This window comes from Dermacentor silvarum, chromosome 1 (genome assembly GCF_013339745.2).
Source record: "Dermacentor silvarum isolate Dsil-2018 chromosome 1, BIME_Dsil_1.4, whole genome shotgun sequence".
NCBI lineage: Eukaryota > Metazoa > Arthropoda > Arachnida > Ixodida > Ixodidae > Dermacentor > Dermacentor silvarum.
In genome coordinates this window covers 292,107,336-292,122,044 of record NC_051154.1, presented here as the reverse complement: position 1 = coordinate 292,122,044, position 14,709 = coordinate 292,107,336, and the positions used below count along the sequence as shown (strand labels likewise).

Sequence of the window (14,709 nt, the reverse complement as noted above, 5' to 3'; positions counted from 1 at the left end):
GCTTGACGGTGGCGGTTGTGACCAGAGAAAAAGTGCATCCTATCTTTGTTGCAAGCTCTGCTGCCATGGGTGCGAACATGAGCAGTAGTTTCGCAAACCTCATCCTTGCTGGCATCATAGGCAAATTTGTGTGGTTAACAACAAGCTTGTCGTAACGGAGCTGAAGAGAACGTCTACAGGGCAACCATTTGGCATGATTGAGTAGCATCTTGCGTGCAGTTCTTGTTGCTTGAGAGTAGTCCTCCGATACCAAGACGTTATGGCTTCTTAACCTCAATCGCCCCACCATAACAAGTTCTTTTATTTTGAATGTTCAAAATTTAGCTATGACAGGGCGACATCTTTCATTTATGTATGAACATCCTACACGATGGGCTCTTTTTATCGCATTCGCGTCAAGCTCTGAGTCAATAGTACTCTAGAGTAAATTAATGACTGCCTCTTCAGTCGCTTGCCAGGTCTCATTTTTATCGGGTATACCAAAAAAACGCCAAGTTGTTTCGTCGTGCTCTGTCCTCAAGTTCATTCAAACACGTCATTGGTTTGAGTGATAGTGCCAATTGCCTCATTCGTTATCTGCAATTCCCTTTCGCGGTCCTCAACCGCCTTAGTCCTAGTCTCAACCGACGCAAGCCGCTTTTCAATTTCAGACAGTTTGTTGATCACAAGTTTTTGGTTCACTTTGACCTCATCAATTGCCTTCACTAAGTTGGACTGGACTGCGGCAGACGAATCGCAGCGTGCACTAATCTTAGAAAGCATTGACACAATTTCTTTCTGGTGCCAATCATCAGGAACGGTACTATGCTCAGCGTCATCTGCTGGCCCAGGGACTTTCTTAGCGGGCCCCAGATTTCCTTCAACGTCACCGCAACATAAAAGTAACGAACAATGGACATCAGTGCACTCGCGAGACAAATCATAGAACACTTGTGGTTGTGGAAGCAGCAGTAAAAAACAATTACTTGTCTTCTTAGTATATAAGGAAAAGGTTTGACCTACCTCTATAACATGAAAGCGGTGCTCGTAAGCCATTGCCACAGTTGTACTGCCTCCACGCCCACTGAACCAGTGACATTTGCTGTCGCCGCTTAAATAGCTTGATAAGGTTGATGTCCCAGACGATGGTGATGTTGCGAATGGCTTGAGGGGTACCGATGTGCTGAAGAAGGCACTCGGATCCTAAGAAAGGCCACGGTCTTGTGAGGGCTGTAGCTGTGTGGCGATGGGGTGCACTGGCTTACAGGGACAGGCCACGAAGGGCAACCAGAACAAGACCTGTATAACATGAAAGCGGTGCTTGTAAGCCATTGCCACAGTTGTACTGCCTCCACGCCCACTTGACCGTATATTAGCGATCTTCCATCTTCGTTGTCATCCAGAATTAGACCGATCACCGATGACTGCGTCCTATATCGTAATGTATCCTGCATCACCGACCAGCTGATTTTACAATGCGACCTTTACGTGATAAGTTCATGGTGCTCATCCTGGCTAATGCCACTTAACCACAGTAAAACAAAGGCTATGTCATTTACTGTGTTTGCCATATACCATCATCTTACAAATTAAATGATAGCTCTGTTGAACTGACATCAACATACAAGTACATTGTCCTTAATTTACAATCTGACATCATGGGATTACCATATTAACACAACCTTTGCTTTCGCGAATCTTCTCGTGGCCGTCTAAAACGTAACAATGTACAAATGCCTATTCACCTTCGGAAACTTGCTTACACCATGTTAATCCGACCTAATATTGAATACGCATCTGCCATCTGGAATCCTTATAAACACTGCATTATTAACAACATCGAAGCCCTTTAAAACCGTGCTGTTCACTTCATCTACACTGAATACTCACCTTTTGCTAGTGTCACCTGCTTTAAAAAATCGCTCTCAATTGCAAGAGCTTTCACATCGCTGGTAACTTGCTCGCTTATCATTTTTCCATAAACTTTATCATCACACATGCCTCCATGACGACTTTTTCCTGCAACCAGCAGCTATCTTTCCTTGCCAGGACCATCCTAACAAAGTGAAACAGATAATTTGCCGCTCTAAACACTCCACTGAATTTTTCATGCTACGCACAAAAAAGGATTGGAACCAGTTGCCATCACACATCGCTACAGAAACTAACATCAGCAAATCTCAAGGCCTCATTCACGATTACGTACAGGCAACCATCCCCGATTAATATTCCACTGGTTTTGTTCTTCTCACAGTGTGTTTATTAGCTAGTTTTTTAATGTTTCATGTATTTTGCACTTTTATTCAATTTAATTTGCTTTATAATTTTGCTCTGTACTTTATTTGATACCGAACTTTGTACTTTTATTTAACGACCAATAACTCGAGCCCGAGTGTGTTGTTCATGTAATGTGTAAACATATATGCAATATAGCTAATCCACTTTTTGTACTTATTCTACTGTATTATTTTTTAATGAATTTTGTATATGCCTGAACTGTTAATTATACTTCTCTTGGAATCATGTTTGCACTACTATATCTCTACCGGGTACACGAGGTATTTGAAAACATTATTCCTTATCGCCATAGACACCAGTATGCTCATATCTACCTAGGTGTGTGGCTTCTTGTTGGTTGACCCCTTATCATTCATACTGCACAGTTTGTTCAAAGATGGAAGCATACAGGTTGACGCGGGGAATGGAACGCAATGCAGTCCTCGTCGCCCTGGCCGCACACCACAGTGACTTGGAAATTATCACCTTTCTGAACGAAGCAAAGTCTTTCGTTTATAATGTGTGGACAGAACTGATGTGTTCTAGTGGTGACATGGCATCTGTGGCAAAAAGGAAAAAGCACAATGAGCGGTCAGACGTCGTCAGAACCCCTGATTTTTTCCGGCGGCTACAAGTCATTGTCAGTGACGACACAGGGAAGGTAATGCACGCCATTGCAAAGGAGCTTCAAGTCACAGAGTCGACTGTCAGGCTCGCTGTGCCCGAGGACTTGAGGTACCGTTCCTATGTCATGAAGAGGGGGAAATCCCTGTCCGATAAAACGCCGGAGAATCATCTGCTCCGGCCCAAGCACTTGCTAAGCAAGCTGAAGAGACCCGAGGAGCTGGGCATGCTGTTTTTTTTTAAATGAAAAGAACTTTGACCAAGACCAAAAAGTTAACCTCTGTAACAACAGGTGGCTTTGTGCAAGCCCTGATGACGTGCCTACAGTGATGCACAGAAAATTTCCGTCGTCTACGATGGTGTTAGCCGTCGTCAGCAACGAGGGTGACGTCATGCCACCACACTTCTTTTGCAGAGAGACTTCACGTTAATGCTACCGCGTATGTGGAGGTGCCTGCCACCGTTGTAAAGTCCTGGATAGACGCTGTTTCGAAAGGAAGACCTTGTGTCTTTCAGTAAGATTCGACTCCCACCCACATCGCCTGCGTCACCCAGGAGAGGCTAGCTGACCAACTACGACCACATCACTCCCAACTTGTGGCCTCATATTTCTCCAGATTTAAATCCACTCGACTACTATGGCTGGGGCATCGTTGAGAGAGAGGCCAAAAACAGCCACACAATACAAAATACTCGCTGAAGGCCGCCATTGCCGACTCAATGGCCAACATCTCTAAGGACCACCTGATCCATGCATGCAGCCGTTTCCAAAGCCGAATTGAATCGGTTATTTCTGCGGATGGTGGATTCATTAGAGCTTGAGAATAGACCCCTTTCGTAAAAGGGCGCCTCTAGCGCCGCGCACGCGAACTACGAGCAGCCGCCATGTTTAGGTCACCGTAGCAGACGACGCAGCCTGCGACTGCCAGTGCGCGACGTTTTGCCAGCGCGGTAGCCAGCTCTCGCGTTGTGAATTCAACCAAAAACGTGTTGCGAAGGATGGTTGAAACGTGCTGTGTCCCGCTGTGCCACCAACGAGGCTACCGCGACGAGAACGGAAAGGTATGCCACAGACATTAGAAAATTACCGATGTAAATAAACACACGTGCGCGAAACCAACGTGTCAATTATGCCATTATAGTCGCGGAAGCGCTAGGTCTTGTAGGTGTGTTGTGGATTTTTAACACGCTGCAATATACTTGTCTCTCTTCCCCCGCTTAATTTATTTACTTTTTGTTGCGACGCTAAAGCTACGTAACAAGCGCGTGCGCTGAAAAGGGCAGCGCTTCATCACGTGAAAGCGTAGCAGCATGCTTTGTCCCGAAGCTAACAAAGGTAAACAGGCCGATCGGCGATTGAAAGCGCGCAGCGTAGAGAAAGGTAATAGCGATAATGCCTTGTTTACGACGCCCCTTCAACTTGCCTGGCTACAGAAAGCAGCCGCATTTTGTCAGCACTACCCGGAAACGCTAGTTGTGAGATGTGTAAACGATATATCGGAACTAAGCTTCAAGCAGCAGGGGCCGTTCGTTCGTATGTCACATACAAATGTGAGCATAAGCAACGTTCGTTAAATGAACAATAACCGTGATTTCACATTTTACAGAATAACTCCACACGCATGTACTGATAGGTATGACGCACGAAAAACGCGGCAATGATGTTACATGTGTTTTTTGCAGTTTATTTACCGCTGGTTAAAAACATTGCTGCTCCAGGTCACATTCCACAAGTTCCCTACAGACAAGACACTGCGTCGCAAGTGGATCCATGTCATTAGGAGGGACCCCGGAATAAATTTCACCCTAGGACAAACAACAAAAGTGTGCTCCAAGCATTTCACGCCTGATGACTTTGTACCAAATGTGGCAAGTGGGAGGCGGTATTTGAAGGACAGTGCTGTGCCTTCAGTTTTCCCTTTCTCAAAGGTTGTTTCCCGGCCCCGTCCTACAAAACATTTGCAAGAAAGAAACCTCCGAGGCAATAGTCAGCTCGTTTACACGCATCTTGCACCTTCAGGTGATGATGCAGAAAATGCAGACCGCCAGTGTCCCAGCTCACCAATGGACAATGCAGCACCCGAAAACACTTGCATGTTGCAAGAAAAAGTCTGTTGCTCCTGTCGACAAGAACTTCTTCAAGTTCAACAGCAACTGAAAGAAGCAACAGCAGAGCTTCTTCAACTGAGAAAACAATCCGAAGAACACGAGAACTGCAGCGCCATGCTAATTAAAATAAAGAGTGAAGTCCAGCAGAAGAGCGATGAATTTGCAAAGCAGTGCCAAGAGCTGCAAAACTGCACCAACATGCTAGCCAAAACACAGATGGACCTTGCACGAGCAAAGGAACAAATTGTTTCTCTCACACGTATGAGTGAGCAACGAATGACAGAGTACGTGGCTACAGTTGAGGAGCTGAAGAGCAAGTTGTCACGTGCAAATGAGCAGAAATGGAAATTTTGCATCGAGAGATTTCAAGGTGATGACAGCAGCATTCAGTTTTATACCGGGTTGCCAAATTATGGGCACTTCAAGGAACTGCTACGGCTTGTAGCGCCAAAAAGTGAGAATACCAGCCCATGCATTCCCACAAAAGTGCGGGGCCGCCGACACAAGCTATCTCAAGAAAACCAACTGTTCTTGACTCTTGTCAAGCTGCGGGTAGGCCTCTTCCACATGCACTTGGCACATATTTTTGACATTTCTCCAAGCACAGTGTCCAGAATATTTACAACCTGGATTAATCAACTGTACGAAATGTTGACAGACATGCCATGGTGGCCAGCACGGGATGTTGTCGATTCAACTATGCCTGAAGAATTCAAGCAAAAATATCCCAAAACACGTGTAATTATTGACGCAACTGAAATCCGATGTGAGGCATCAAGTTCTCTAGTTCTGCAATCAGGAACCTACTCGTCATACAAATCAGCCAACACTTTCAAGGGACTCATAGGAATTTCACCTAATGGACTGGTTAGCTTTGTCTCTGAACTCTACATGGGATCTATCTCAGACAGAGAACTGGTAATTAAAAGTGGCTTTTTAAAGAGAAACTTCGATGCAGGAGACACTGTGATGGCAGACAAAGGCTTCAAAATCAAGGACTTGCTGGAAAAAATTGGTGTTGGACTGAACTTGCCACCATTTCTGACAAAAGAGCAATTCAGTGTTGCAGAAGTACTAGAAACAGCTGATATTGCATCTCTGCGCATTCACGTCGAGAGGAGAATACAGCGCATCAAGACTTACCATATCTTCGACAAAATAATTCCACTCTCTCTCGGCCCTATAATCAACCAGATCTGGTCAGTGTGTGCTCTGTTGAGCAACCTACAGACCACAATAGTGAGAGACTATGAATGAGGCAAGAGGAAGCAAATGTGAAATTTCTTTAATGCAAGACACCAGAATTATTTATCTTATAGTAGATGCATCAAACAAAAATCTGTTTTTCCATACAAATGCATGTTGCTGAGTTCATTTGAAGCCCCCTGAAAATAAACTTTTTTTTTCCTTTTCTGTCACATGCACTTAAACATTCTGTTATGGTGTTAGTATTGTGGAGTTTAAGCTGATTTTAAAAGTATGATGGACTTGGCAATATACCTTGAATCATTGCAGCTTGTGAAATGATCAAACAATACGCTAGTTGTCGTGAAGGGCATGCCAAGTCACGGTTATTTGAGTTGTTGGATCAGTGTGATTGCCAAGCACCGTCTGAATCAGTTTATATGCTGCTGCACCCTACCATTCATTTTAAGATGTTCAAGAAAAGTGCATAGCTGGCTCACAATATTCTTGAACCCTTTCTGCAGGCAGTGCATTACACAGACATAAGCGCTGTGGATACCCAATTTTGCTGCGATTCACTTCTGCTACTATTTTATTCGCTCTCAAAATTTACTATATGTACTACTGGGCAAAGAGACTACATTTTCTTGCCATAGTATGGCAGAAGGGTCATAAAGTAAAATTCATCTAGCTTGACTCTCATTTGTTCCCAAACATTCTCCTCAAACTTGATTCTTTGCACACACACGAAGTTATCCGAATAAATGACAAAATCTGCCCATGTTAACTCTGTTACACCCATTTGACCTATCACTTGGGCAAAGTATGGATGCTCTATCTTTAAAGAAGGGTGCTGCAGATTGTCGAAATCTACACAAGTGTCCCTGGCAGTCAAAAGTTTCTCAGAGTCAGCATCCTTTAAGCTATACGGGCACTTCACTTCGACGCATCCCCATGGTGGATCTTCAGATGGATCGTAGACAATGGCATCTGGTGATGCGCCAAGCCATGGATACTCGGGGTTAACAAAAAGCCCGGTGCACTGAAGTTGGACATCCCGGCCTGTGTTTCTCAATGCTTCTTCGTACCGCTGTAATGCCTTTGCCTCGTTGGCTATGCCATACCTGCACATGATAGACATACAGCACATAACAGGAAAAGTTGATTCCTTTCTACATAGAACAAAACATTTATGAAGTCACGACTGTATAATTTGTTCAGTATTAGAAACATCATGCTGATCTCGCACAATCACAATCAGTGCTAGAGAAGCTTTTACAAGCCGGCAAGAGAAAATGACTCATCATGAAATGAGAGATGTAGCGGATGTTTGTGACAAATGCGTGCCCAAATTGTCACTGTTACAAATGGGGGTGGACCCAGTCACATTAAGCACACGAAATGACAAGCTGGACCATGCAATGCAACACAGCACCTTAAATTTTATGCACCGCACCACCTTGTGTGGACACACCCCGAGTTGCAAGTGTCCTCTGATATCTTCTTCGTCTTTCTGGGGTTTTACGTGCCAAAACCAGTTCTGATTATGAGGCACACCTCCACTCACGTCACCTGCACCATGTGGACTTTTATCGCAACCAGCCACCAGACGCCCTGCTGGACTCATGGTTAATGGAAGGAGACAGGACTTCCCAATTAGCGTTTCAAAAATCTGACTATGAATAACAGATGGCACAGCTACAAGGGCTTGTTTATCAGGCAAAAAATTATTTTCATTGTCAGTTAAAAGAGCACGAGCTCTCAAATTTATAAGTACATTGTTGCTATATCATTCAAAGCACGCGTCAAAGCTGATAAAGGTGCTATTTGGCATTTATTTCCTTATAAGCCTACATTCATGGCCAAAAGGGTATAGCATCAGGTTGCTTCGCTGTGAGAATCGCATTTGAGACTATTCCGAAAATTTTATGAAGCAACAGCTTCTACTGAGTGAGGCAGATGACCATGACAGGCCAAGTCACGAGGAGGTAGGCAAAGGAAATTTTGCTTTATTAAGTTTCTAATAATAAGAATAATAATAATAAAAAGCAAGTGGATGAATGAGGCATAACATATAATTTTTTATATGCGCATCAGTCGCTTAGTATCTCGGCCAAGCCTTACAGACCGGACATCTATAAATCCTGAACTTTATGTACAATTTCTTTATTATAAGTGAAAATAATGTATGACAAAAGTTAGCCTCAATGTTAGAAGTTGGTCAAAATTGTAAGCAATATGTCCAAGATGAGATACTGTTTATCTAGAGAAATCACCTCTGGTATTGCTCAAGGCGGAAATGTTGAATATGCCAAATCACAGAAGTATATATGAGTGATTCACCTGACAGCAGGAACCCTGGATAGGTCCTTTGATGAAGTTAGGTGGCCAAGACCTTTATCTGTCCATTGTCTCCGCAATAGTACGGTGCCAAAGTTAGATGCTGTGAGCCGGTACTTCCTTTCTTGGCACCAAGTCAAGCTTTTCCGTTGCCTTCGGGAGTTCCTCTCCAACAACTGTGCTTCAACAGATGTGAGCACAATTTTCTGCGAAAAAGAAAATGTTCATACTACTTACTACACGTGGTGCAAGATAGCTTTCAGACTAGCGTTGGTTGGCTTCAGCAAGCAGGTTATTCAGGCTCTGTTATTGTATCTACTGCAGGTTCTTTACTGAAAACCATCAAGAGATCCGGGCGCAGCAAAGAGCCGCGGGGATCTGAGAACAGGGGAAGTAGAAAAACTGCTGTAATACCGTACTTTGATTACATCTCCAATTGTGTAAAAAAGATGCGAGGCCATGTCGGGGTAAAAGTAGTTCATCCGGCACCCCACAAGCTGTGCAAGGTATCACGGCCCAGCTATGTGCAAAGAACCGCTGGAACCAGTACATGGAATGCGCAGAGAAGGTTGTGCACGAGATTCCGCTTACACGCGGAAAGAGGCTTGCAATGCCAGGATAGTGGTTGTCAGCGAATGTCCAATAACTGCACAGTTGTCGCCAGGCATAAGAATCAGACATGAGATCATGGAGGTGGCCGAGATTAATCTCCTGGGTGGAAACAGTGTCAGTGTGGCTTTGTCGGGGCTATCACAGAAAGAGCTTCTTTATCTTACTGAGGCTGTGTCATGCACAGTTAGGCTATAGGTGCGTGTGATATCGATTTGGTCTTTATATTTTCTTTCTTCTTTTTTGTCACGTGTTCTGTAACATTAAAAATTAAGCACCATTTCAGGCGAAAAACATGTACTATCTATCCTGACGGCAAGATAAAGAGACACAAAGGTTGGTCATTCGAGTACACAAATTAGACTGCAGTCTATAAATTCACTTGTTTGTGTCAGAGAGGTAGCTGGACAAACATTCAGCAAGTGTTCTCCAAACACAGTGTGCTGACAGTTCTACAACACTTTAGACCTTCGGCAGGTGAGTGCTATTACAGTAAGTGAGCTCATACTTACATGTGATTCATTAATATCTATAAAGATAAAGAAATCAATGTACCTTCAAGATGCGCTGTTTATTTTCATCGAAGTCACCTGGGATAGCCGATGGTGTGCTGTCAGTGAATGATACCATCTCTTCAGGCAGGCGCGGGGGCACACTTGAGTTAAAGCCTCTTTCAAGTGTCTTGCATAGAAAAACTCTAAATCCATGTGGAGCAAGAGGATGGTGGTATGCCAGTGGTGACCCATGAAAAACTGTCCCACACTTAGTAATGCACATTGGTGCACGGTCTGCAGCAGATAGCACTGCTACCAATGCACTGTCCGCTCCAACCTTGGCCAAGCCACATGCAAAAAGCAGGGCATCACTCCTCTTCTCGTCTGCACTGCGCTGTTTGAATTTTTCTATGTATAATCGACATGGCAAGGGCATGTCTCGGCCACCCTCATCCACTCTTCTCCAGTCCACACTTTGGAGGCTGCTTGCTTTCACATGTTGTGTGCGAGGCCGTCTCCAAACTTGCGGCAAATCTGTGCACGACAAGTGGGCTGGAGCTTCCTGGAAGCCCTTTTCTTGCAGCAAAAGAATTACTTGCAGGACAGCTTGTAAGTGGCTGCAGGCTTTTCTTCCTGCTGGACATTCACAGTGGCCGCCAAGAACCCTACCGTCTCTACTCATTGTCACGTGAACAAGATATGGCGCCTGGGTTTTCTTCTGGCTCCGGAAGCATCTCGCCCGTATGAAGAACATGGACTGCCTACAAAACAAGACAGGCCATAAGCAATCAAAGCGATAAGGCAGGCTGGTTGGTTGCTGGTACTTGCTTTCATGGCTGCTGTGCAAACTCAACACACACACACACACATAGACTGCATGAGCACTACGTCCATCCAGTCCAGTGCTTGTCCGGTCTACTTGTTTTCTGCATGTGTGTGTATTAAGTTCGCACTGCAACCATTCACGCAACCTCCAGGTCATAGGCACTTTAGTATGGTGCATTCATGGAACACCTTAGAAAAATGTTGTGCTAGCTTTGGAATACATTGGGCAATATATTTCTCTTTCCTTCGTTTTTATCGATATATTACATGTAGATTGCCTTCAGACTAAATTGTCCAATAATCATTTTATATCGCTTTATTTCTGGCTAAACTGTGTAACGTGCTAGCACAGTGCTACAGTACAAGGGTGAACACGCGACGATTTTCCTTTTATGCTCGGATGGTGAGAGATCCAACTCCGGCTTTATCGCGTCGCCAGCAATGTTCGTTTGCCTTTTCAAATTTGCACACTTGAAACTCTGGTTCACGGCGTCTCTGCTTGTGGCGGTAGCGCCTGTATGTTTAAGCACTCTCAAGAGCATTGAAAGCTGACTGAGTGTATCGTCGCCACTCGCGTACGTCAGAAAAAGCACGTCCCTCTTCCTGGGCCAGCTCGCACAGAATATTTGTTTGCGGTGAACCTAGAGTAAACTGGGCTTACCACAAACAAACACTCCGTGCGAGCTAGACTTGAGCTTTAGCGATTAGGCCGGGAAGATTAATCTATCTATTGGGATTTAGTCTCATAATTACAGAAGTGTTGTTTGTAGGAGCTACGTCTACGCAGGCGATTAAGCGCACGGAAAAGTGTAAGGTTGCCGCCTCTTCGTCAGCGCTTGCATAATGCAAAGCGTCTACAACGACGGCAAGCTTCACGCACATATTAGAAAACGGACACAACTGATCGTAGCTACTCACATTTCTTGGTCGTAGCAGGCACTTATAGTTGAGGCTACGACGTAACTTTCCGTCAGCAGCTTGTAGCTCCGACGAGCTTTATTCTTCGACCCCGAGGACGACGCCAGCCGATTCAACTCGGAGTTCAACAGCCGCGGCAGCCGCGCCAAATCGTTCGTCCATCCCGTCGAAGGGTAATTGACGCCGCTCATTACGGCGCCGAAATCAGTTGCACTGTCTTTGCAAAGCAAGGCACGATCGCATACATTTACGGGGCTTCCGGAGACAGCGAGATTGCAGCCGGCTGGCACCACGCACGGATACACTACACGGACACACGCACGGACTCACAACCGCATGACCTAAACATGGCGGCTTATATCCCAGAATCCTTTGCAAATCGAAACTGACGAAAAGCCCACCGTCAGGTGGCGTATTTATGAAAGGGGTCTATAGGGGCCCCAAAGAGTTTTGCTGGTGTTAGCGTTGGGGCATGCAGAAGTGAAGAGCTTTAGAATAGGGCTTTGCATTTGCAAAAAGAGTCTTGCGCTTGCAGCGTCACTATGGTGTCAAAGAAAAACTATTATAAATATTAACATAAACTAAACCATTCTATGATAAGAAGAGTAATTTTGACTTTGGTGTTTTGCATTTAATTACAATTTAGAGGTTATTCTATTAGAGGCAAGTTATTTGTTGCATTTTTATTTTGAGTAACCAACTTTACGTACCTTCACCAGCCAAGCTAATCCATGTTAGGCCTACGAGCCATGAAATCGACAATCGAACTTGGAATCAGCGGCGTCTAATGAATCAATCTTCATTACACACGTAAATTGAGAGAAAGCGATAACCGCTGTCACTTCTCCTACCTTACGAACTTCACATATTACCATGAATCGAGCCCAATTTGGTGTTTTAGACTCATTGCTTCGATGAGTGCCACCATGTTTGTTGACGCAAAGCTTTTGGGGCACCCACTAAATCAGTGAAATAGTGTGCCCGACGCAAAGCCCAAACCACACAGTTTGCGTCTCGCGCATGTGCAGTGGCCTCGACACTATTTCATTGCGGCCCCTATTTTAAACCTCTCTAATGAGTAATTGTGAAAATAAACCATAAGAAAAGTATTTCCCAGAGTTTGGTGAAATTATGTTTATTTCTGCTGGAGATATTCTATGCCTGAAGCCAACAATGTGTTCTCAAATACCTCGTGCACCCGGTATTTGTACCAGAACCCCTATGTAATACCCTCAACCGGAGGGCCTTTAGGGGTAACTTGTAAATAAATAAAAAAATAAATAAATAACCATTCATTGTTTTCTACCTTTCAAAATCTGCCCACCCCAGAGCAGTGGTTTTACTTTTAGCTGTCTAGATAACAAGATATACGTGTAAAACGAACTCATGTTCGAATCTGCCAACTAGGTAAAAACCGAAGTATTCTGCATGTCACTCGCTGACGTCGTCTCCCTTGTATTTCTCGCCAGACACATCATTCTATTTCATTCACGCCGCAAGAAATGTGCGGGCTATTGAAAAAGCCAGTGATAATTTAGCAACAGAGACTGCCGTCGATGGTTCGATCAGGAATATTTGAATCTCACCCTTAACGGCCTTGCAAAACGCCGTTTGAAGCCCCGCTCCGCAGTGTTTCAACAATCCAGGGCAGCCAGGAAGGTCGAGGGATCCATGGCACCTGGGAGAGAAGCTGCATCGAACAGTTCGATGATCAGTTGCATCATGCCATAAAACAGCACGCGTCAAACAGAAGCTGCTGTTCGAAACACGTACCGGAGTTCGACCCCGCAGGGTCGGCCGTGCTACTCAGCTCAGCGCTCGAACTGAGCGCGTTCTCCGCGAAAATATCGGAGTATGTCTATGTTGACGTCGAGTGCCGGCCCGCTGGACTAACCTGGCGTTAAAGTGACCTAGAATTGGCATACAGTTGCAGTTGGCCTACTGCGTTTATAATAAAATCTGAACGTACTCGCGAGCGCACGAGCAGAACCATGCGCTGAAGCGCGTTGCAACTTGCAATAGCACGACGACGGGAGATGTCACGTGACCATAATAGATCTTACAAAAATGGTGATGATGCTACAGTGCCTAGAATGGGGAAATGTGTTGAACTGTTGAACGCGCTGGCTCGCGCATGGCTCTTTGGGAGGAAACCGCCAGGTGGCGCTGACACACGCTTACACAACATGATACTTAGTAGCGCAAAACTCGAAATTAAGGACAACAGTGAAAGACGAGAGGGAAGGAAAGACGAGCGCTTCCTCTCGTCTTTAACTGTTGTCTTTTATTTCGAGTTTTGCGCTACTAAGTATCATGTTCAGTAAACACCAACTCGCCCAAGAAGAAGTTATTTTCAAGTACACGCTTACACGTCGGCCGCGACGGCGGATAGCAGCCGCAGTGCAAGGGCGCTGCATGGAATGCGATGATCCGCGTGCGCAGCTTAATATGCAATAACAAAAAAAGAAAGCTTCGTAATATACTCCCTCGTGCATGGCGGTAAATGGCGATAGAGTAGCTATGCTAGCCCTTTCGTAACCGTAAAGCGCCAAGGTAACAATCCGATTGAGTGCGCATCGATGGTAGAATGTAGCATGCTTTAACCGATTTACTCCTGCTGACACCTTGTTGAAGGCTAAGCAAGAAAATTCCCAGTGGTAACTTGGAAGCATACATTTTATTTTTGACACACTGATTACGCAAACACCTCATTTTTGAAGAGTGGCTCACAATCCACTTAAGGCGAACCATTCTCAGTCATCGATATTTTCTTACGCGACGCACGTGAGCTGGTGCCTTTTTCTCACGAGAAAAAAAATGTTAAAATTGTTCACAAACAGTTCAAACAGAAAGTTGTCAGACTTGGGTTATTCTCTGCTAAGTGACGCGCCTGAGCTTCAGGTGCTTCTTTTTTTCACGGGAAGATGCTATCTAGCTTTTATTGAGTGCCTTCGTGTAGCAGTGCAAACGGTTGACCAAAAAAGAATTTTGTAACCTGGTTGGTAGGGCTGGGTCCCTGGTGGACAGCCCAGTATGACATCGTTTTTGTGGAGGCAGAAAACAAGCTCTTCCAAGCTGTAACTCTGCAGCTTGTTGTAACTGACCCACATCGAAAAAAGTGGTTTCAAGGCCGTCTATACAAATGAGAAAATCTTCTCTGAAGGGTAAATGAGGTCTCCATTGATGCAGAACTTGGTGAACATCGCCATCAGTTTGTTGGCTCATCAAAGCATTCCTTGCACACAGACTGCAGGATTGTTTTGCGTGCACCATACCTTGTCACGCAGAAGACTAGCCGCGAGTCGCTCATCCTTTAAGGGCAATCATGGTCAGGGAGCATTGCGGATTG

General features: G+C 44.9%; 1 protein-coding gene across 1 annotated transcript; it reads right to left on the bottom strand.

The window, feature by feature from the left end:
• Positions 1-6,417: 6,417 nt before the first annotated feature.
• On the bottom strand, positions 6,418-11,730 carry LOC119441571 (uncharacterized). Its single transcript, XM_037706183.2, has 4 exons — positions 11,361-11,730; positions 9,679-10,378; positions 8,518-8,720; positions 6,418-7,298 (listed from the first exon to the last, which is right to left on the bottom strand). The coding sequence occupies exons 1-4, from the start codon at positions 11,549-11,551 to the stop codon at positions 6,812-6,814; spliced, it is 1,581 nt and encodes a 526-aa protein (XP_037562111.2). The 5' UTR covers positions 11,552-11,730; the 3' UTR covers positions 6,418-6,811.
• Positions 11,731-14,709: the final 2,979 nt, after the last annotated feature.

What these genes read in the sequence shown, in the direction of transcription:
- LOC119441571 (XM_037706183.2), bottom strand. Translation starts at nt 11,551, where the DNA reads ATGAGCGGCGTCAATTACCCTTCGACGGGATGGACGAACGATTTGGCG. An exon ending in ATAAACAGCGCATCTTGAAG is followed by an intron (nt 8,721 to 9,678) that starts GTACATTGATTT and finishes TCTTTTTCGCAG; the next exon opens with AAAATTGTGCTCACATCTGT. An exon ending in TCCAGGGTTCCTGCTGTCAG is followed by an intron (nt 7,299 to 8,517) that starts GTGAATCACTCA and finishes TATCATGTGCAG; the next exon opens with GTATGGCATAGCCAACGAGG.